This window comes from Anopheles coluzzii, chromosome 2 (genome assembly GCF_943734685.1).
Source record: "Anopheles coluzzii chromosome 2, AcolN3, whole genome shotgun sequence".
In the NCBI taxonomy this organism is placed as follows: domain Eukaryota; kingdom Metazoa; phylum Arthropoda; class Insecta; order Diptera; family Culicidae; genus Anopheles; species Anopheles coluzzii.
Window position 1 is genome coordinate 26,316,282 of NC_064670.1, and position 24,113 is coordinate 26,340,394.

The 24,113-nt window shown below is 45.0% G+C and overlaps 1 protein-coding gene and 2 non-coding genes across 8 annotated transcripts; 1 reads left to right on the top strand and 2 right to left on the bottom strand.

Moving 5' to 3' along the window:
- The first annotated feature begins 281 nt into the window (after nt 1-281).
- LOC120947947 (protein kinase C) lies at nt 282-19,506 on the top strand. 6 transcript variants are annotated; one of them, XM_049611262.1, is made up of 11 exons: nt 282-1,197; nt 7,617-7,810; nt 7,902-8,063; nt 9,852-9,925; nt 10,611-10,642; nt 11,651-11,727; nt 11,807-12,091; nt 12,167-12,871; nt 12,968-13,220; nt 14,044-14,183; nt 14,274-19,506. In XM_049611262.1, the coding sequence occupies exons 1-11, from the start codon at nt 1,047-1,049 to the stop codon at nt 14,436-14,438; spliced, it is 2,238 nt and encodes a 745-aa protein (XP_049467219.1). In that variant the 5' UTR covers nt 282-1,046; the 3' UTR covers nt 14,439-19,506. The 6 variants fall into 6 exon arrangements, with proteins under 6 accessions (XP_049467219.1, XP_049467220.1, XP_049467218.1 ...); XM_049611263.1 differs by having other exon boundaries at nt 11,651-11,721; XM_049611261.1 differs by having other exon boundaries at nt 11,651-11,721; nt 11,807-12,871.
- Nucleotides 19,507-23,543: 4,037 nt separating this feature from the next.
- Trnas-gcu (transfer RNA serine (anticodon GCU)) lies at nt 23,544-23,625 on the bottom strand. The gene has a single exon. It is a non-coding gene; the product is annotated as a tRNA-Ser (tRNA).
- A 373-nt stretch (nt 23,626-23,998) lies between these two features.
- Nucleotides 23,999-24,080, bottom strand: Trnas-gcu (transfer RNA serine (anticodon GCU)). The gene has a single exon. It is a non-coding gene; the product is annotated as a tRNA-Ser (tRNA).
- Between the last annotated feature and the right edge of the window lie 33 nt (nt 24,081-24,113).

A 24,113-nucleotide genomic window follows, 5' to 3' on the forward strand; every position in this document is an offset into this window, starting at 1 on the left:
GCCACAAGGATCGTTATTGTGCTAAGTGGTTTGGAGACAGTGGAGTGAAAGTGAAGACGTTGTGTGTGTGTTTGTGAGTGTGTCTCTTGGTCGCTGGGTTTTGCTGGTTCCTATATGCCCAAAAGTGTTCAGTGTCAAGTCTGACCAAAAGCGAAGGGGGGGGGGGGGGGGGCAATTTAATGAGCCTCCCATTCCCATGCGTGTGTTTTTGTTTGTGTGCGTGTATATGTGTGCAAGGAAAATGTGTAATGGTTGGTTTTTCTTTTCTTCCCCCTTCGCAGAATCCCGCCGTGTTGTCGGCAGTGTTGTGTTTATTTTTTAGCTCGAAAGATCGGTGCAACGGTGACTGCTGACTTGCTAATTACTTCCAGGCAGAAGTGTAATTGGGGAAGGCCGCAATTGGGAAAAGTTGATCTCTGTTTTCCCTTTTCCCATCAACCCGAGCGAGTGAATTCACACCAAAGTGCAAGTGCTCTGTCGCTCTCTTTCTCTCTCTGTTGTGTGCGCGTGTGTTTGTATGTGTGTTGTGCTGGCAGGATTAGTGTGAGGCAGCAGTAACTTCTTCCCCCCGTCCAGTGCCGCCTGAGCATCGGGCCACATACGCACGCACACACCGTCATCTACTCCCAGTGACAGCGGTAGCGGAGGAGCGACAGCAGAGGAGGAAACAAGGGCCATTCGTTGTCTAAAAAAAATCTTAACACGACGAACGGGTCATTATCCTTCCACTTGCAAACGAGCAGGAAGAAGAAACCGTGCACACTTGTCTCTCGTACCCCGCCAGGCTGCTCATTCCAACCATCCCCCTTAACTCATCGTTGTTAAAGAGGAAAGTGAAGTGATCATATAGGGCAGCACCATACACCCAATTCCCCTACGGCACCCAGAACGCCCTTCCAGAGTCACCGGAAGCACCACCCCGCGGATACCGGGAGACGAGTGTTAGAGATAAGGAGGTAGAACACGCAGAAGAAAGGAGTGCAGGTACGACAGGACGACAAACAGAGAGAGAGAGAGAGAGAGGGGAGAAAACTAGGCCATTCATCATGTTTACGGGTACGCTGCGGTTGAAAGTCTGCGAGGCGATCGGGCTGCGGCCGACGGACTTTCAGACACGGCACACGATGACATTTGGCCGGCTCGGTGATCAGCTCATCGATCCGTACGTGTCGATAGATGTCGACGAGAAGTTCATAGGTAAGTAGTAGTAAAATGTGTGTTATTATAATGGATGCGAGGATGTAGAATGCTCCGTACTGGAATGAGATTCGATCGCACGTACTGTGTTGTCTGTGGCCACGTACTTAGGCACGGCTCCATTCAGCTAATCAGTCGGGATGCGTTAAAATTCCAATACAGGGTTTTCAATGATATTATTGACATGTTCAGCGAGTTATTGATTCGTTCGGGCATATAATTGACACTTTCAGCGAGATATTGAATTGTTCGGAAGCAGGCGTTGACATGTTCAGCGATTCTGTAGTGCTGTCATTTGTCTTGTTTACACACTGTGCCGCAGGGTTCATTTTTTTATTCTTAGAAGTCCTAAAAGTAGCTAATAATCATTCCCCAAGCTGTTTAATACATGAATTAGTTAAAACAAACATATTTTTACGAAAACCGTTTGTTTACCTTCTGATGAGAATGATCCAAGCTGCAGTCCAAGGGGTACGAAAGTGACAGCTCTATAGTATCGCCGAACTTGTCAACGCCTGCTTCCGAACAATTCAATATCTCGCTGAAAGTGTCAATTATATGCCCGAACGAATCAACAACTCGCTGAACACGTCAATAATATCATTGAAACCCCTGTAAGATTGCTCATTACAAAGCCAAATAATTCGAAAAGGGTGTTTTTTCAATCATTTAATAATAAAAGCATAAAAATCCACTTCTATCGTCCAAAGAACGATCGAGCAAATTTTCCCCCGCGCTGCAATAATTAAACCCATGTGATGATGAGTTGGAAAGAAGGGGGTGGTTGGTGTCCTACAACAAAACGCTCTTGAATTTATTTATTTCTGTTTCCCAACGAGAGCACGAGATGGGGGGGGGGGGGGGGAGGGCGCCAGTTTGACATTTCGGTTGCGAGAGCAATGTGCGGCACCGTGCGCGCGGAATTGGAAATGAAAATGGCTGCCCGCGGTCCCCGTTTGGAGCGCCAGTCAATGCTTGGGGAGTGCAAGCGAAACCGTAGCAACAACAACAACAAAAAACTCTCTCCCCCACACACACACACACACGCGCGCGCGTACAGTTTGGTCGGAAAATGGGAAAGCAACCACACGGCTGCTTTCCCGCACGGCCGTAGCAAATATGGTGGCAAACGCGTTCGAAGAGCACAAGAGAGAGAGAGAGAGAAAGAAAGAGGACGTTCTTGCTCTGGTGTTCCGACAGGTCAGGGTTTTCCCGACGGCGAGGAAAAGCAAGCGCGCGAGACACGATTCACCTTGTACATGTGTGTTTGTGTATGTTTGTGTGTGCGATCCCGCTTGGTCAAGCTTCTTGTGTTGTCAACCCGAAGGTGGAGGAATTTCGTGACGAAACGACTAGGCGTTTCGTGTTGCGAGAATGCACATTACCACCAAGGCGAGTTTTTTGCTCGTGTGGTGCGAAAATTAGTGTTTTGTTTTTTGTTTGTTTGTGAATTAAAAACACTCTTGATAGCTAATATACGCACAAGAGAGGGGCTTTTTTGTAATTTTAAATACCTCAACATGTGAACATTCCGATAGCTGCTCTTCTGCTGTTCCATTCAGTTCTCGATTTTCCTCGAAGCTCTGAGTTGTTGGAAAAACAGTCACACTCAGTGAGAGCGAGAGAGCAAACGAAAGAGCGAGTGATAAAACGTGAGAGATTGCTGCTGGTGTGCGTGCAACTGTTGTTTGCCTCATGGCGGAGGGAAAATAAAGTGTGTCCAGTTTTGATAAGATTTCCCATCCTTACTGGGACGGATTGTGTGGTTTTAGCGAAATTTTATAGAAAATTATCTTTCACAACCTTTTAAAAACCATTCCCTTTCGACAACCCGCTGCAACATGTTTCGTCCCTTTTCATCGTCGCTCAATGGCACATTTGATCGTACCCCTCCATCCCTCTCTCACCCACCTGTTTTCCACCCCCAAATGTTCCCCGGTTCTCTCCCATGGCGGACCTTTGCTACCGCCGATGCCGACATTACGGGCACGAAGATTCTCTCGCTCGCGCGCGCACACCGTCTTAAAGAATCGAGCACCAAGTGTGCCACCTTCAGCGACGGATGCTTCTTCCTTCGGCATTCCTGTGCGCACACGAAATGATGGTGCCCCTCCGCTACCACCCCCAACAGTGTGTGTGTGTGTGTGTGTGTGTGTGTGTGTGGGTTTTTTTTGCTTCCTTTCATCTTTCGCACTTTGAACCAGCACACACACACGCACGAAGCTGTGCGTTGATTCGAAACGTTCGCTTACCATGTTGTGTGTGTGTTTTTTTTAAATTTCAATCTTTCTCGTCTTCTTCTTGCCCTTCCCCATAGCACCCAGTTTTCCCTCAGTAGCTCGCGTGTGTGTGTGTGTGTCTCTCTGTCGTTATGCCGTGCCGTTGTGTTTTCTTCGTGTTTCGGCAATGTTCCCTTTTGCAACACCCCCCCCGGCGCACTACCGAACCGCTTAAGCGCGGTGTGTTCTGTCTCGTGCACAGAACCTCCCATCGACTCTTCATCCTCCCCTCACCTCCACTCCCTCCCGCTCACTGCTCAGGCGGATGGGTTCGTTTTCATTTCGGCGGAAATGCATACGCGCGTTTCGAGTTTTCTTCATACCGACGAACACCTCCCCCCGCACGGCTGGCTTTTCCTGCGTCTTCTCTCTGGGGTTCCAATCGTCTCGCGAGGGGGAGGAAGGGAATACATTTTAGGGTGGTTTCGCAAGACGCTAGACCCACTCTGTGCCGCCGTCCCTTTACCAAGGTCACTATCACAAAGTGGGAAAGGTTGATGAAAATAGTTTTTCGAATGGGTCGGTCGGTCGTGTGTTGCGTATGATGTGGCAGCCGCCGGTAGCAAGCCAAGCAGTTATGCTTTCCAGAACGATCACCAACAACGTTCTGCAGGGGCAGGGGGAGAAGTACGGGTTTTGATGAAGATGATGGGTTTTGGGAAATCGTTACGGGGCCAATACGGATCGCTCTAGCCGATCTTTGTTGCTTTCTAATACTTTATGCGGTTTGATATAGTAAGAGTAGAGCCATATCGTGCTTCGATCGATACCAATGTGTTGCTGTTCTTTTTCCCTGCAAGTGTTATTTGCTGCCACCGCTTGCTCCACTGCCAAGGTGTTCACTGCAAATGCCTTCGCAATTAGGAAACACACCTGAGCTACACACCTAAACAAAGATCGACCTCGCGCACCACAAACAAATAGCCCTTTCTTTCTCTCGCTCTAACTCCGCTACGTTCGATTATGAACTGCATAATCATTTATCGGCAGAGTGCAACCGTGCGAACGCAAGCCTACAGCCGATGCTAATGGATTTGCCAATCGATCGGACTGCAAGCAACTGGTGGGGTGGATGGGGGGTCGATCGCTGTAGTGGATCGTACCGCTCGAGCCAGCGGAGTAATGACTCAACAGTACTGCTAATGTACCGTTACAACTAAGCCTGTGCGAAGGGTCTAAACAACGGACTGGCTAATGGCTGTGCGAGCACAATTGATTTTACGCGCGTATTTACTATTTACTCGATAGTGTGTCAGCAGTAGTAGGTGTTGACAGCAGCTTCTGACGTTTTTTTTTTAAATGTTTGTAATGAATTCCAAAGAATTTTTGTAAATAAATTTTGATAGCACCATTCCACCCCATTGCCACGGAACGTTCGCTATTTCGCGACGGAACTGGTCTGCCACTGTCCTTCAACCGCCAACAGATCGCATCTCATTATCTTATCAACGATTTGCCTGCCCTTGCATGATGATGATGCTGTTACAGCAGTGACTATAAAAAACCACACACACACAGTTACACTCCAAACCAACGACATGGGTGAGTGCGGGTGGGGGACGAGAATAGAGAGAGATATAAACATACGGCACTACGATAACGGTGCTGCGATATCTTATATTACTGTCCAGGGAACCAGTATTAAACCCTCGCGCAAACATCGCTGTTTGTAAAAAGTGGCCCCGCTAGCACCAATGTATAAACCCCGAATAACCTAGAACACACTTCCAAGGTCTTTGTGTGCTGTGCGGGGGGGTTCCAAAACATTTCACAACAATATATTTTGTCGCAATGCCATGCACACACACGAGTGCGCGATGGACAACAACGATGGGCAGAGGGAGAACATGCAGTTTTGATGTTGTTGTGCTGTTTTTATTATTATTTCAAAAACACACACACAAAAACCATCACCCGTAGGCCAATGATGAGCTCAATTAAAGCCGATTTATTATGTAAAGTAGGTCAATGAAAGCAGCCAGAAGAAAGCATTGCAGCGGTGGTGTAAGCACGAAGCGCGAGGAAGGTTCCGTGTTTTTGTTTTTCCTTTTTTCGATCCGTAACGTGTCGCTCAGATACGAGGACAACACGGGATGGGAGCAAGGTGGAAGCGCTGGATCGAAACATCACCTAGCGCCTTAGTGTGTGAGATCTGCCTGAAGATGATCATCACCTTCGCAAATCGTTTTGTGTTGACAATGGTCCATGTTGAATTGATACGAGGGCGTGATGGCAATTTTAAGAACTACTACGCCTTTTGTGGAAATTAAAAACACACACATGCAGTATTCCACAGTTTTTCAAGCTACTTTTTAATGTAAACATTGGGATTTACCGCCTGAAAGAAGTTCTACCACATCACTCGCATGTTTCATTATCATCATACAGGGTTTTCCGAATCAATTTACAATGTCAACGACATTTCTCATTGCTTGCGAGATGTTTTTCAACAGATGTCAAATGTTGCAAATGCATCACAATAAAATTTCAATTCTTCCACATGATTTTCAACACGTCTTATGCTGGAATGAGTTTTACAGTTTTTTGTTATTTTGTTATGTGTTGAAAATCATGTGGAAGAATTAAAATTTTACTGTGATACATTTGCAACACTTGACAGCTGTTGAAAAACATCTTGGAGGCGGTGAATAATTATGTGCACATTGGAAATTGGCTTAGAAAACCTTCTAATACAGGGTTTCTAGGTCAGTTTCGAATGTAATCGTTGTTATGCACCGCGTGCAAGATAGTAATCCACATCAATATGATATTTCATTTCCATCATCATGATTTAGAAATTTCTTCAGCATGATTTTCAACCCATCTCCTCAAGCTGGATTGAGTTTGACAGTTCTTTGTGATGTGTTGATAACCATGTGTAAAAACTGAAATTTGATCATAAAGCAAATACACTATTTGACAGCTGTTGAAAAACATCTTGTATGCGGTGAATAATTATGTGCACATTCGAAAGTGACATGGAAAACCTAGTAATAAATTTAAATTTCTTCATCATGATTTTCAACACTTGAACGGTCAACGGGTGATGAGATCCGGCTTCAAACCTCGGTTAAAAACGATGGCATCAGACCTTTGAAGTGTTGAAAATCATACTGAAGAAATTAAAAGTTATTATGATGGAAATGAAATATCTCAGTGATGTGGAAACACATTTTGCACGCCGGAAAAGGCAATGTTTACATTCGAAAATGATTTGAAAAAACTTGTAATGCTTCGTGTGTTGCGATCATCAAAAAGTTGCAGTCATTCTAACAGACTTGATGCTGTTATAATCCATCATGAGTAAAACAGAAGTGGGTTGATGATCACATGATCATACTTCGTTCCTCTTTGCCAACACTGTGTTGTGACAGTGTGCTGTGATTGGACCTGGACGACAATCCACCCAACACACCCATGCACACTAGCAGCTTCCTTCCACTGTCCCTCTCTCCCCCTCTCTCCCTCTCTCCCTCTGTGTGCTAATTTTAAGTGAATCATCTTGGCAGGGCGCGTAATTAGATGTAAACCATCCACATCCCGCGCGCAACAGTCTTTATGGAGGATGCATTCGCTCTCTTTCTCTCTCTCTCTCTCTCTCTCTCTCTCTCTCTCTCTCTCTCTCACACACACACACACTCTTACTCTTTCCTATCTCTCCCACGCTTTTCCCTCATCCATCCACACTGAGTGGCGTGCCCGGGTTTCGTGGAAAATTGCACTTTACCGAAAGACGAAACACTTTGATGTTACGCTTTCAGTGACGAACGGGTTATTGGGAGGTTCCACTTTACCCCGGCGTGAATGACACGTGATTTTTACGTCTCACGCGCTTAGCTATGCGCGGCCCCAGCTTGCACTACCCTTGTGTGTGTTTATGGAGGGGGTTTGTATTCCCGTTCCACGGAACTCGTTAAATGTGAGTGATTTATTTTGGGCTGCGTTAATTAGCACGCTGTGGGGACAACTTTTGGCTCAATTAAGGATCGTGAGTAATGGTTGGAGAGTGGTTCTGCAATTGCAACCTTCATACTGAATAACACTTTGTTGGTCATATTGCCCGGATCGTATCAGTCAGCTGTAGTAGAAACGTGGAAACTAATTGTATTTTTATGTCATTTTTTGTGCCCTCCCCCCCAGATCGGTCCACCACAAAGCCACGTACCTTCGATCCGGTGTGGAACGAGAGCTTCATACACGAGGTGGAGAACGCGAACGTGCTCGGGATGACAATCTTCCACGAAGGGCCGATCACGGACGTGTTCGTGGCCAACACGACAATAGCGTTCGATGATCTGGTCACCCGCAACGAGTCGGAGCAGCAGGATTTTTGGGTAAGGAAACACAAAAAAAAACAAAACAACCGTCTCGATCTGTTCAGCTTTATTAACAATTTATCTTTCACTTACTCTCCGAAATTCCCAGGTCGATCTCGAACCGCAGGGCCGGCTGCACGTGAAGATCGATCTCCGATGGACGCAGGACGCCAACAATGTAGCCTCGCAGAACTCGTGCCGCCGAGCAGTCGTCAAGGATCAGCCATTTTTAAATCGCCGCCGCGGTGCAATGAGAAGGCGTGTTCATCAGGTCAGTTCGGTGGGAACATCCTGTCCCTTCCTGTGGTCTGTCCGCACCTACCCTGGCGGGCAGTTTTGCCCCTCCGCGCCATTCAATGTGGGGTTGGGCAATGCCCTTTGCTTTTGTTCATTTGATGGGAACGAATGACGTCGTCTAGTAGCCTGTGTTGCCTGTTGAGAATGGTGGTTGCTGCTGTCATTGTAACTAAGTAGTAGCACCTACACAAACCAATGTAGCAGTAGCAACAAAAACATGTAATCAATGCTATTTGAAACGGCTGGCATGAGGGGACAAACTCAACGTTTTCTGAGCAGAAGAGTGTGTGTGTGTGTGTGTGTGTGTGTGTGATGCGCTCTGCCACAAATTGAAAAGGGGAGGGTGTGGCGTGTATGCTACTATCACCCACCGTCGGCCGGTCGGTACCATCATGGATGGCAGTGATGATGGGTCGGAACAAGCATCATATCCCGCGTTTTGCGCTGTGTGGGTTTGCGCTTCGAATTGAATTGATTAATGCGCTTCTGAAACTGAACGGCCAGAGGATGACACGACGTAGGACTATTGTTTTCAGTCGGCCGCAGAATATAACGACGACAGTGTGCAGTGTGGTTCGCTCGCTGGGACTTGGGCAAGGTTATTTTGGAATTGATTGAACAAGGTGCGCTCGTGCAAGAATAGTTCAACAGATAAGCGCGGTAAATTGTGTATGTGTGTGTTTGTGTGGCTTTGATGCAACAAGTTGAAGGATAAATCATCACCGAGCTTGGAGGTAGGCCACAAATGTATCATCTGTAAGGAAGGATTTTTACCCACACAGCCAACGATAATGCGCCTCCATCGTGTTCTGCATGAAGCACCATGCGTCTCCATGCGCCAAAGGAACTTTGTCTAATTTAATCATTTTCATCATTTTGCAACTGTGAAACGGTTCCCTACTCGGGCCCAAATAGCATACAATGTTTGTACGGGAAATACTGCTGACATAAATGTCGTTTCTGGAGCTGCGCTTTGGACAGTGACGACACATGATTGATACTATTTTTGCAAATAGTAAACGATATGTAATGCGGGCAAATGACGGACTGGTTGGATGATGATGATGATGATGATGATGATGATGATGATGATGATGATGATGATGATGATGAAGGAGGAAACATCTGATCTTCCGCCCACTTCATAGCCGGCTCTACCTGTGCACGGCTCAGCCATGATCGATGGAAAGCAAACGACGCACTGTTTCTCTGAGTTTGTATATGTGTGTGTGTGTGTGTATTTTCTATGTGTAATCGAGAAGGAATTCTCATTTACTCTGCCGTCGTGTTGTTCCCATTTCCTTGTTTTTTTTTTTTTGCATTTGTTTTGCCTCTCGCTTGCTCGGTTTTGCAAGCAATTGGGTCATCTAAAATAAGCCTGTATCCGCATCAAAATGATTCACCATTGATGTGTGTGTGTGTGTGTCTGGTTGTGTGGAGTTTGTTTTTAAGCTGCCTTGATTGATGGCGAGCAAACCATGGATAGAAATTTCCAAAGCAGCAAGCAACAGCATCAACAAAAACGATACCAATACACACTGTTGCAGCTACTATCGTCCCCCGAGTGTGCAGCAAAACACAAACAGCAGCGTTTGTTTCCGTTCTGTGTTGCGATGTTGCGATGATCGAGTTGTTATTTCCTGGTGGTGCGGAGGTTTTTTTTACCCAAACATTTCCCAATCCCCAATAAAAACGGGTTCCACCTTAAAGGGATCGGTAACTGATCGTGTTGTTTTTTTCTCTCCCTCCCATCTATTTCTAGGTTAATGGTCACAAGTTTATGGCCACATTCCTGCGCCAACCGACATTCTGTTCCCACTGTCGCGAATTCATATGGTAATGTATCTACACTGGTGATGGGCTTTGTTTTGCAAATTCGGTTTTGGGGTTTCGGTTTTTGGTTTTTCATATTTATTTCGTTCGCCTTGTTTTACGGTTTCGGTAGAGAATGGGAGGTGTTGATTATTGTGGTTTGCGTTTAACTACTTTTCACAAATCACAACTAAACACGGCATAACCCAGGGACTGTCAACTAGCGTGTTTTAACGTGTTTTTTTAATGTAAGGATTAATACCTGCAAATACTAACTTCCATAATGAAGGACACTTTTAAGGGTGGGAACACTACTAACAGGAAAGCTTTTAGAAGGATAACAATCTGTTATCTAAATGATTAATACTGGTTTCGTTTTTTTTTTTTTTTTTCGTTCAACCACTTCATTTATACTAACCGTGTTGTCTGCCTTGGTTGCGGTATGAGTTTTGTTTTGTTTATTAAACCAAAATTCAAACTTTCTAACACATTGTGCCACCTCTGTCTGTCACGTTGTCATTTTTATTTCGGCAATTTTGCCCTATCGACCCCCGTAATACGGGCATGCCCAAGTACCAATTGTTCCAACACATTCAGCGACGAAGCTCTTCCGTCTCTCGAACCTCGTGCAGAAAAGTTGTAACCCCGTTTTGTGTGTCGCACATTTTCTTCTCTCTTTCTCTCTCTTTTTCCGGATACTCTCGTACAGGGGATTAGGCAAACAGGGCTATCAGTGTCAAGGTAAGAAGATGCGCATTCCACTCCAGCCGTTTCGCCGTCGCTTTCGGAGGAAGCGAACAGAAAGCTGGAATTTAAAAAAACACACACAACAAAAGCGACAAGAAAGAGAGATGGTTGGGATGTGTGCTTTTATTTTTGTTTCGTTTTCAATTACTGTCTCTCCTCTTTCACTTTCGTATACGTATTTTGCTGTGTTTGGGTTTGGTTTTGCTGTTTGCTGTCTAACAAATCGTTTATTTGGTCGCTTAAGGTTCACTTTGCAAATGTTTTATCATGTTTTATCTTCCTTTCTTGCTGTTCTTTGCCATTTTTTTTGCTTTATGGCAAATACTGCCTTTCTGCACTAATGTTTCCTTTTGTTAGTAGCACTCACACATTAATTTCTTTTTTTTCTTTCATAAATGAAACACACTTTTGCCTTCGTTTGTTTTCATTTCTTCGTCTGTTCACCTTTAACACCAGCATCCTTGAGCATTCCGATCGGACTTTTTTCTCTGTTGTTGTTTTCCTTTTCCGATAGCACACTTTTGACGTTTTAACATCCGTTTATTCGCATGCTGTTTGGGTTTTGTTCTGTCCTCGTTCTTTCTTTTGTATTATTAGCCGTGCGCGCATTGTCCGGGTCAAAACCATGGTCTTGGGCATTCGACTATTCTTCAATGCACTCTGCTATGCGTTAATTCATACTATTACTACTATTACTACTATCCTACCTCTGCAGCTCTCTCTTTCTCATTTGCGCTGTCACGCGAGGCGCGTGATCGCGATGGTTTTCTGTTTGCATTGTTCGCCCTTTCGTTCGCACGCTGTTTGTTTCTACCGTTCTGTTGCTGTTCTTCGCCTTCTGCCAACTGTCCAACAGTCTCTCTTTCTATGCTGCAGCGATCATCCGCTCGAAATGCGGATAGTATCCGTTTGCCGGTAGCTTGCCGGTAGCGTACGATCGTTCGATCAACACGATCTGGTGCCACACCCGCAACACTACTAACCTTTACCGCTCCATTTCAGTGTGCACGTGCGTCGTCCACAAGCGGTGCCATAGTTCGGTCGTAACCAAATGTCCAAAGAAAAAGGATGAGGTAAAGGTGAAGTTTGAACAATGCCGTTTAGCGTTTGGGAAAAAAATCATATTAACACATGATTCTGTCTCTGTCGTTCGTTTAGCAAACCAAACCGACACCAACGGAGGCAGCCCAGCGGTTCAATGTAAATATGCCACATAGGTTTTCAGTGCACTCGTTCAAGCGGCTGACGTTCTGTGATCACTGCGGGTCGCTGCTGTACGGCATCATCAGGCAGGGGCTGAAGTGCGAGGTGTGCAGCATGAACATCCACCGGCGCTGCGAGGGTAACGTGGCGAACAACTGCGGCATCAACACCAAGCAGCTGGCGGAGCTGCTGAACGAGATGGGTATCACCATGGATAAAACACCACCCCGTAGATCTAAGGTAGGCGAGGTTCGGTGCATTAAGATGCAACATTCCCTGCTAATGCTCCATCCTTCCTACTCCATCTTCAACCAGTACTCTAACCAAACGACTAGTGATAACCTATCGATGTCGGAGCGCTCGGACGATACGAGCTCGCTGGACACGCTCTCGACCAAGAGCGGTGCGGAGGGCGAGCTGGGTGCCCACGGCGGTGGCGGCGGCGGCGGTGGTGGCCGGGGCGGAGCCGGCCACTCCTCCAAGGCGGGCGGGCCGACCATGGGCATGCTGGTGAACCTCGGCACCGACGACGACGGCAATGCGCGGCCGATGCCGGGCAAGGTGTTCCTGAACGACTTCAACTTCATCAAGGTGCTGGGCAAGGGCTCGTTCGGCAAGGTGATGCTGGCGGAGAAGAAGGGCACGGACGAGGTGTACGCGATCAAGGTGCTGAAGAAGGACGTGATCCTGCAGGACGACGACGTGGACTGCACGATGACGGAGAAACGCATACTGGCGCTGGCCGCCAAACATCCGTTCCTGACCGCGCTGCACTCGTGCTTCCAGACGCCCGACCGGCTGTTCTTCGTGATGGAGTACGTGAACGGGGGCGATCTGATGTTCCAGATCCAGCGGGCCCGCAAGTTCGACGAGCCGCGGGCCGCCTTCTACGCGGCGGAGGTCACGCTCGCGCTGCAGTTCCTGCACCGGAACGGCGTCATCTATCGCGATCTGAAGCTGGACAACATACTGCTCGACGCGGAGGGCCACTGCAAGCTGGCCGACTTTGGCATGTGCAAGGTGGGTATCGGGCGGGTGGCGGGCTGCACGGGTACGGGGACGCTTACTAATACGCCATTTTTTTATAACACGCAACAACACCCCCCGCTTTTGCAGGAGGGCATCACCGGGGACAACCTCACGTCGACGTTCTGCGGCACGCCCGACTACATCGCGCCCGAGATACTGCAGGAGCTCGATTACGGCCCGTCGGTCGACTGGTGGGCGCTCGGTGTGCTGATGTACGAAATGATGGCCGGCCAGCCCCCGTTCGAGGCGGACAACGAGGACGACCTGTTCGAGGCGATCCTGCGCGATGACGTGCTGTACCCGGTGTGGCTTTCCCGCGAGGCAGTCTCGATTCTGAAAGGTAGGTTTCGCTGAAAGAGGAAACCATGGGAAATGTAACTGGAAGCGTTCATATTAGTTGTGGGAGTTCGGAATCGGACCTACCCGATTCCAATTCCGTGTTCGGACTGAATTGCGGAGCCGATTCCGATACTGGAATTGATTCCGATTCCGGACACGATTCCGGAATTGACTCTGGAGACGATTCCGAAGTCGACACCGGATCCGATTGACTGATTTCGCTTCTGAAACTTCTTATTTCAATCCAAGAACTGATTCTCATTCCGGAGCTAATTCCAATTCTGGTGTCAATTCTGATTCCATTACCGAAGCAAAAAGCGATTCTTAGGTTGATTCCGATTCTGGAACAGGATTCTGATTCCGGAACCGACTCCAATTCGGAGCCAATTCCGATTCCGGATCCGATTCCGATTTCGGAGTCAATTCCGATTTCGGAGCCAATTCCGATTCCGGAACCGGTTTTGACTCCGAAACCGGTTCTGACTCCGGAGCCGGTTCTGACTCCGGAACTGTTTTCAGAACCGATTTTGATTCAAGAGCCGATTTCGGAACTAATTTAGGAGCCGATTCCAACCGAACCAATTCCGGATCTGATTCCAATTCCAGAACCGACTCCTATTCCGGAGTCGGCTTGAAATCGGGAGCCGATTCCGGAATTAATTCTAGAAACTGAACCCGGTCCTAATATACGGAATCGATTCCAGCAAACTTCCGATCTAGCTGAAATCGATTCCGACGAAAACTTCATTTTACCCATCACTAGTGTATATTGCTCATATCTTGTGTGTGTATTCTTTTACTTTCCCGTCCTGCACGGCCTACAGGATTTATGACCAAAAATGCGGCCAAGCGGTTAGGCTGCACCGATGGGGAAAACCAGATCCGCAGCCATCCCTTCTTCAAGGATATGGACTGGGAGGCGCTGGAGCAGCGCAAAGTTCGACCACCATTCCGGCCACGAGTGGTACCGAAAGCTTACCCTCCGTTGGATTCTGTTAGAACATCAGTAACAGTTTTCGTTTTTTTCTCTCGTCCTTTTTTCACACCCTTACAGCGAAGTGCGCGCGATGCACTCAACTTCGACACCGAGTTCACCAAGGAGGATCCCGTGCTGACGCCGGTACCGAACGATATCATCCGGTGCATCAATCAGGACGAGTTTGCCGGCTTTTCCTTCACCAATCCGGAGTTTGGGCCGGAAAGGAAAATCGTTTGCTAAGGTAGTGGCGGCGCTGGCCCGCTCGTTGGAACGATCTCTGTCGTATGTGTTTATCTTTGGAAAGCGTATGTGTTGTGTGTGCGCGCGTGCGTGCGTGCGTGTACGGAAACGAGCAAATGGAAAGCAGTACTGGAAACTACTACTACTACTACTACTACTACTACTACTGTTACTACTACTACACACAGCATCGCAGAACGCACCACCACCTGGCTCGTCGCATCCCCCCTTGCATTGGGCCGCTGCATGAGGTTTTTGACTGACCGCCCCAGCCAGCACACACGCATTACACGCACGTCGGTTTGTTTCTGCAGGTCCATCGATCCACACCAACGGCAGTGCCTCTCCGTTAGTTGGTTGTTATCGTGTCGGCAAAATGGGAGACAAAACGGTTTGCTTTGGATATATGTGGTGATGTGCACACACACACACACACACACATATTCGCACCATTAGCGCATCTTCCGTGTATAGTTAAGAAGATTTACCTTTCGTTGTTCACGCTGCAGTTCTGGGTTTTTAGGTGCAAAACAACACTGAAACATCCACCCCGGGAGTTTGGATGGTGATGGTGCATCATCAGGCACAGGGAAAATACGTCCAAAATGAAAGGAACATAGAGAGCAAGAGCGAGATAGAGATATAGAGAGAGAAAGATAGAGGAATGGAGATGCAGATTCTTGAAAGAAGCAAAACGCGTGTACCTCGGCAGTGGTTACTATCATCCGTCGTGTGGAGTGGAGGATTTAACGTTTAAGATTGTTAGCGAACCAAGAATATGTAAGTGATGTGTAAGGGTCGGTGGAGTGTTAGCCAGGACAGGTCAGATATGATATATCATTCTATACGTGTTTTAAATTAGTATTATTATTAACATCTTCCCGTTGTGGTTAGGTTGATGTGTTAGTGAATTTACGGTGGCATCGCATTCGGCAGTGCAAATGTGAAATGTGCAAAAGGGGGAAGAGACAGCGCACGAAACGCGGCAGCGGGAGGAACGTTCTAAACGGAACCTTTTCGGGACATGTGTGTTATGTGTTGCCACGCGGTCAGACAGCCATGCTGTGTGTGGATTCTAAACAGCACAGAGCATGGTGAAAATGTTTTACTTCCCTAACCAGCATTAGCAAGCGTTTCGTTAGCGATCGATACCAACAGTTAAGCTTGATGTTAATTCTATCGTTTTGTTTTGTTGTTATTATTGTACGATAATGCTTATACAATCTCTGTCTCTGAGTTTTATGGTACTGCGACTGCAGCCAGTACACCAGTGCCACTACGTAATGCAATCTCATTGGAATTGGTACACTACGTGCTATCGCTAGAGCGATTGGGCGCATTATTGGTAGGTGTTTTTTTGTGTTCCAGTCTAGCAGCAAATGTAACCGTTTGTTTTGTTGTTATGTTAGCGCGCAACGTGCTTTTGTTTGCACCAGTTGGTTTTTGTTAGCCCCTAATTTGTTGTTAACGTTAATGCACTACGTTTTGGGGTTTTGAAAATTTCCGCCTGAGATTCGCATTTACTCTATCCTTACAGCAGGGGTTCACACCAGCCGTGTGTGTGCGTATTATGAAGCGATATTTAGTTTGCTATGGGTTGGCGGGTGTGTATAGACGCACCGCTATTCAAATGCTAGTCATTATTAGCCCGTGCTACGTAAGCAAAAATCATCCCCGCAAGTGCTATAGACAAAATCCTTATTTAAACTGCGTTTATTCCGTAAGTCGTTACTCTGCTAGGGCATCGTGTTGGTGCGTCAATCAATTACTCGTTCTAGATGGTTTTTATCGTTACTACTCGTGGTTTTTATTAGTGTGTAACATACTGCTACCAAAGATAACCGGAAGGCGGCTGCCAGCAAGGCAAAACCCATCGCGTCTCCATCGCGGTGGTGCCCGATAATTGCAACTGTGCTTTAATTTGTATCTCGAACGCACGAGGAAACTAATGTTCCCAAATCAGAACTTAAACAAAAATGAAAACTCACTCACATCACATGTCCATGCGCTTGCGGCACTGAGTGGGGTTGTGCGTTCATTCGATCGAAGCAAAACAATAAAGAAAGGAGCCAATCTCTTAGTTAACGTTATACTCCTTCATTTTTTCTGTTGAAACCTGCGGGACGGAGGCGCGTGGTGCGTGGAGGTGGAGGTGGTGTTAGGGAGTGGGGTTTGTGGGTTCGTGCTGGAATGACCCTTGCCATAGGTTAGCTAATTGTTAGTACACTAGAGAAAGGATATACGTGTTATAACTGTGCAAATCAGGTTGCAAAGTGTTTGCTGTAAAACGTGCAGTATTCGGTTTTTCTTCTTCTTTTAAACAAACAAAAAACATAGCACAACTTATTTATAGTAATCTTAATGTGTAATGGATTGATGTTGACTAGTGAGAGAATGTTTATTGTAGACAAGCGCGAGGTGGTGGGAGAACAAGCAGTTGGCGAGCAAAACCAAAGGCTTTGTTGCATATAGCTTGGAACGACCCCCACGACCCCGACGGTGTGTATGTGTGTGTGTGTGGCTAAGGAGACAGGCTGTTTTTACACAGACAGGATGGTGATGATGAGCGCAGGGATAGAAGGAGAACAAAAACGGATTCATTTGCTTTATCTCAGCGTTAACCTTTCTTCCAAACAAAACAAACCATAATGCAAAACTAAACAAACTTGTGGCATATCTCTTTTTTTAACTTTAACCCCAAATGAAAACAAGTGTAACATACATTAGTAAGGCGTCATATACTTCACACACACACACGCGCGCGCGCAAGCATAAATAGCGTATAGAATGTCCTTTGCGTTTTGGTTACAATTGTGTCAATCAAATGTGTAAACAAACAAACAACCGCAACAAGAACAAAACAAAAAGAAAACCAAACAAAGTATGTAGGGATGGGCTGCTTCGCCCGTGGCACACAATAGGGCGCAATATGTTTGTATTTAGTTGTTACTATCGGTTAAACGTGTTTCGTCGTTTCGTGGTACGGTTTTATTGTGATTGTCGCATGTGTGTAGTACAGCGGCGTCAGGGTGTTGGGAGTTGTCGGAAAGTGAGAGAGAGAGAGAGAGAGAGAGAGAGAGAGAGAGAGAAAGAGAAGGAGCGCGCCCAAGCATAGATAAAGCGCATACAAAACAATACAAACACAATGTAATCGTACTAGCTCTCACTGCAGTTGCAAATAGAAGAGAAGAAGAAGAAGAACTGCGCTTTGAGCTTTGTTATACGGGTGAGTGAGTGTGTGTGTGCCGGTGGGCGTTAGACATCGGGACAGAAGAGAGATGTCCGAACAAGTAATAGATCTGTATGTACTATAGCATGTTGGGAAGGAATCGTTTCTGTCTTGCTTTTTACAGACACACACACATACATACATACACGCACACACTTCCACATATTTGTTTTTGTTCAGTCCTTTCTTACTGATGCAAGTGATAGCGAGGGGAAAAAAGCCGTACTCATGAACGCCGGGCGAGCACACACGAGTCATGAGAATGAATCACAAACCAAACCCTCAAGCACTTGAGATAGGCAAACTGGGCAAATGTTATAAGTAAAATAAAAGATGCAAAAAAATCCGTCTGATAATATTAAAAAGAAACACACATACGATAGGAGATTTATAAAGCAAACAAACCAACACTCACACACACATAAACTAGGAGCATCAATGTAAAGCACCTGAGGACATCAACAGATAGGGAGGGCTCGATGGAGCGCGGGAAAACACTAGATGGAGCGAGCGTGTAGTGTATGCTTTACTGGATAAAATAGAACAACATACACTCAGAGCAAATAGCATTGTACGGCATCATCCGTACGCAGTTGTGCACTGCGTGCTTGAGTCGTGTTGGGTATTTAGTGAAATATTGTAGCATTTTTTGGCAACAAAAACAAAATATAGCTCCCCGCGCGACGGAAATGCGAACGACACTTAACGCCTTCATTATGCTCGTTGTGTTTTTTTGTTTTTTTTTCTCCTTTTTTTCTTAAACAGAGTGAAGTGCTGTACAAAATAAACCTTCGCTTGAACTCAGCCACACGTTTCGTTATCGATTCGGTGATGATCAGTATGGACAATTGAAGATTTCACATGTTAGATTTCTGTAACATTGTGTATCCTTTTCATTCAAACAGCTCGATCCCGAAAGGAACGCACCCGCTCTCTCTCTCTCTCACTGCAGTGTAACAAAGGATTGTAGAATTAATGTTGGTGTATGTGTTTTAAACAAACAAAAAAAAAGAAGAAAAAGAAGGAAAACCACACATAGCCACTGCTGTAGATGGCAGTGAAGCTCGGAGGAAACCATAAACACAGAATTCAATTGGCATTGAGAGAACGTGGCAGATGGAGAGGGGATCCGTGTAAGTAAGTTACATATTAGGTAGATTAAAACACTCCAAAATATTCCGCAACAATGCCATAACTGTCCCGAGACCGAGACCGGTCGGTGTGGCCAATGCAACCGAGAAAGAAACAAGAGAAACACACACCCACACCCACACACACACACACACACACACACACACACACACACGCACACACACACAACAATTCTAAAATCGAATCGTGTAACTGCTGTAATGATCGGAAACAGAAAATGTAAGAAAACCCACATTAAATAGAGAAAGAAACAAAAAAAAAACTGCAAAACACACAACACCTCAAACAAGGCGTTAAACATTGTGTAATTGAGCATATACCAAAACAAAACGGGGAAAACAAACACAATGGGGGAAATTGAAACAACCATACAACAATAAAGAAGCAAAATATGGAAAGAACAAAACCAAACAACAATAGTATAAAGAACAAATCTAGCAAAACAACTGAACTCGAAGCTTGCTAGGCGGTGAAAACCGAACAAAATATGAAAATATAGATGCAAACAACAAAAAAAAAAAACAAACAATTAAATGGATCGTATTGTAAAATGGAGGGGGAAAAAAGTTTGTTTCGATTGTTTACGAAAGAGTGTAAGCTGTAAGCGTTGTGTGATTGGGAAAGTTGAACATACACACGCAAGCATCTAATGAAAAACCACCAAGCACTGCGAAAAACACACACACAATTAGATGAAGCAACAAAAACATATAAACACATAAACAAAACAAACACATACACCCAAAAGCAGCAGTAGAGACGATTTGTGTGAGTATGTGTGTAAACGTAACGCAAATACAATTGGGAATGGGGCGAGCAAATATATTGCAAAAACAGAACAAACAAAAACATATATACATAGATATATACATATACATATAGATATATACAAATAAATATAAGGAAAAAAGTAAAAGTGAGAAAATAAATTAAGAAATTTGTAAAAGCAGAAGCGAGCGGCAAAAGAGAGAGAGAGAGACACACACAGTCCCCAATTTAATACAGTTACATACACACACAAGAAGAAGGAGAGTGCGAGAGAGAGAGAGAGAGAGAGAGAATGAAGACGACATACATAGACAAACAAAATAGGCAAAACCAAAAGAGTAAAGCAAAGTATTTAGTACACAACCCCTCAAAAAAAAAGCACAAGAAAACAACAGTGCTACAGCTGGGGGAAATCATGATCTAACTCTCCTCCGGAGCGGAGTGTGACGCAGGTTTAGTAGTTTGGGCTTTGGAACAGAAACACACACACACACACACACACACACACACACACACACACACACAATGGCGCGATACTATAGTGATGGAGGATTTGTCATACGCCTACTGAGAGTTTATCCGATCCGTCAGCGCAGCCATGTTGTACGCCCTTCTTCCCCCTCCCTGCCATCGAAATCGCTGTTTTAAGGTATTAGAATGTATGTGTCGGATGCGTGTGCGTGTGTGTGTGTGTGTGTGTGATCTCCTATTTGTGTGCATTTTCGATCGAATTAGCTCTCGGTTCAGTGAAGAAGCATATCCGTGAGTGGCAGGAGAGAGAGAGAGAGAGAGAGAGGGAGAAAGAGAGAAAGTGAGAAAAAAGGGAGAGAAAGAGAGTAAAAGAGAGAAAGAGAGAAAAAGAGAGAAAGAGAGAAAAAGAGAGAAAGAGAGAGGAAGAGAGAGAGAGAGAGAACGAGAGAAAGAGAACAATTGAAGCAAATCAAAATGTGTCCCACCGTGTACCTAAGCAAAAACCACCATCCCTCCCCAAATCTTATCCGATCTGCTCCGACCTTTAGAGATATCGTTAGAGAGAAACCTCCATTGCTTGAGGTTCGTTGGTGGTTGGGGTCCCGTTCGATCATTTCTTCCCTATCCTTAAAATTCATGGATGTGTTTGTGTGTGCGTATGATTGTGATACTTCTAACAAATTGTGTGTATGTGTGTGGGTCTGTGTGTGATGCAGTTAGAATGTTTACTTTTAGGAATTACACTTAGGAAGCATTTTTGAGTGCGTGAATGTGTGTACGGAAATGTTTGGAAATGTGCGTGTCTATGTATATGATTGGTTGAGCTTAATCGGAGTGAAAGTGATAAAATAAATAAGTCAGTTGTTGCTATTGTTCTCTCTCTCTCTCTCTCTCTCTCTCTCTCTCTCTCTCTCTGTCTCTCTCTCTCTCTCGCTCTCTCTCTCTCGCTCTCTCCCTCTCACTCCATAGTTTGGAACCGATGATACACCTGTTCTCACTTTCCTCTGAATCGTTATCCGGTTGCTATGGATCGCAATCCATGAGAATGGATCGCAATCAACTACGTCTGAATCGTTTGCAGCTACGTCTGAATCGTTTTCAGCTACGTTTGGATCGCTCTCAGCTACCTTTGGATTTTACGGTAGCTCGCGCAAATTTCGTTTTAGCGCACCGTTTATTTGGTGACCGCGGGACACATTTGCACCCCAAGGAAAGAACTAAACAATTAATGCATTCAATTATAAAATCTTATCGTATTTTTTATATGAAGCTTACATCACCATTCATACGATTTTGGTTATTAGACCAAGTTTTTCAAACAAACCAGCACAATCTTCTTCTTTTTAGCGTAACGACCTACGTGGTCATTTAGTCTTGTTCAGGGTTTCGAGGTATAGCCGGATATTCCATCTTTAGAATGGAGGAAATCTGTTCTGATGCGTAGAAGCAGACAAATCTGTCAAATGTTGTTTATAGCTCAAAAATGGGGTTTTAACACATATTCTCAATTAGGTTCAAACATAGAACAATACGAAATTGTTGCTTTTCAAATTGTCTGTCATGAGGAGAATCGTGAGGTACGCCGAATGGTCACGAAATAAACTTTGCGCTGCAACGAGATTTACGCGAGCTACCGTAAAATCCAAAGGTAGCTGAGAGCGATCCAAACGTTGCTGAAAACGATCCAAACGTAGCTGCAAACGATTCAGACGTAGTTGATTGCGATCCAATCTCATGGATTGCGATCCATAGCAACTGGATAAAGATTCAGAGGAAAGTGAGAACAGGTGTAATTGAACGATAGGATATGCTAACAGATGTGACAGTATGAGTGTCTGTGCGCGTGTGTGTAAGTGTAGTTTTTGTTGTTGTAATACTGCGTCGTTTCCTTGACTTCCTTCTTCAAATGCTTCTGTCATTCTAGTTGGCCACTGTATAGTGTGATAAAAGTATATTTGAAGAAAAAAAAATCCCCCTTTAATCAGATGAAGCTTTTACTGTTAAAAGAAAACAAAACAGACGACACAACAAAGCAAACTGGGTGGTGAAAAGAGCTAATCAAATTTTAGTACGATGCGTCCAGGGGTAGTCCAAGATTCCCCCTCATCAGATAAATTTTCCAATTTTATCTTCCACGTCCTGCAAAAACAAAACAAAAAACAACACATGCAAAAGAAAAAAAAAAGGAAAAGCGAAATTGTAACAACAGTAAATGGGGGGACATACAGTTGTGGTCGCAAACGCGAAAGAACGGGAACGGGTTTGAGGCAGGGACGCAAGAAGGGTGTCGATGGGCAATCCAATCGCTGTTTCTATTTTTTTTTTTTTTTTTTTTTTTTTTTTTGGTAAAATAAGGGACAAATTAGAGAAGAAGGAACAGAGAAATACACAAACCTTTCATTGACACACGGCACGACACCAGCTTCTCACAGTAGGCCCTGGAGGTGAGCTTTGAGCGTCGTAATATGTAGATTGTCGTCCCCCTTCCCACACACTTTTGATTTTTGGTGCGTCCTGCCCCGTGTGAGTGTGTGTGTATGTATGCGTGTGTGAATATGTGTGTGTGTGTGAATATGTGTGTGTGTGTGTGTGAGTGTGTGTGTGTGTGTCTAAAGGTGCAACAGTACGCGGCGGACGAGAAAAAGCGCAAACCTTTGCGGAAAGCAAAAGAAATATAAAGAGAAAAACAACAAACAAACAAACAAACAAACAAACAAACAAACAAACAAGCAAAATATGATACAAAACTGGGAAAAGCCTGATACAGAAAAACCCCACTTTTATGGAGAAAAATTGATATAGGAAGAAGCTAAACTAAACAAACAAACAAAAATGCAAGTGAAGAGACAAAACAAAAGGAAACCCAAAAAACTCCTTTAACCCGCCACCGGCCGATGAAGAATAGAAGCGTCTCGGTGTGTAAGAAGATAGCAGCGCAAGGAGGACATGCATGTGCGTGGAGTGGTGGGTGTGTTGGGTTGGGTATGTCTGGTGTCCGTGTGCTTATGTGGGCGGCTTTCCGCAACCCAAACGGTCAAGGGAAAATCGCGCACAGATGATGGACAGCAGCAAAACGAAACACAGACATACGCTCACAAACACATCCACGGATACACAAGAAAAAAAAAGGATAGGCAAACAAAGCAGATATGTAGGATGGGTCGTGCGTGTAGGGGGAGGAGGAGGGAAGATAGAACAAAATCATTCATTCGAAACAAGGAGCAAAACAAAACAAGAGAAAGAGAGAATGAATATATATGAATATAAATACCAAAAAATATTATATAACAAGAAATAAATATATATATATATATATACATATATAACAACATGTGATTATACCACGAGAAACATGCTGACGAGATGTTTATTTGTTTGTTAATGGTCGTCGTCGTCGTTCCTCATTCCGCATCATTTTCCGTTGTTTCGCACAAAAACATCAACAATTTAAAGACATCTATACCATAAAAGAAAAATGTTTGGCTCGACGAGGATGGGATTCGAACCCACGCGTGCAGAGCACATTGGATTAGCAGTCCAACGCCTTAACCTCTCGGCCACCTCGTCATGTGGTGGCATCGGCGCCCCGTTTCAAACTGGAAACATACATTTATTTTATTGTTACATTTTCTAATGTGTTTTTCTAATAGACAAACAGCAAAAAAAGCGGCCCATATTTTGTTCTAACAATCGCTAAACAGTAGAAAAAAACTGTATTTGCGCATTGGCTTCTTCCTCTTAGAAGTACTACTACTACACACAAACTTCCGCACACCTTTGCACATTTAACGCACGCAACACACACATACAAATGCACAATCCAATCAAATTGTAAACAAAGCCTCACTCCACCCTCCTTTCTTTTTCAACATCCACAACAGCTGTTTCGTTCCACTGGGAACAGTGTGTGTAAACAAAACACAACAACAAAAAGCATCGCCGACGAGGATGGGATTCGAACCCACGCGTGCAGAGCACATTGGATTAGCAGTCCAACGCCTTAACCTCTCGGCCACCTCGTCTCGTGTCCGAAGGTCACGCCACGTACCAATATA

Bases quoted from the DNA above. Each gene is read 5' to 3' on its own strand.
- LOC120947947 (XM_049611260.1), top strand. From the start codon at position 1,047: ATGTTTACGGGTACGCTGCGGTTGAAAGTCTGCGAGGCGATCGGGCTG. The intron at 11,722-11,806 runs GTAAAGGTGAAG...TCGTTCGTTTAG, and splicing joins GTCCAAAGAAAAAGGATGAG to CAAACCAAACCGACACCAAC. The intron at 12,092-12,166 runs GTAGGCGAGGTT...ATCTTCAACCAG, and splicing joins CACCACCCCGTAGATCTAAG to TACTCTAACCAAACGACTAG.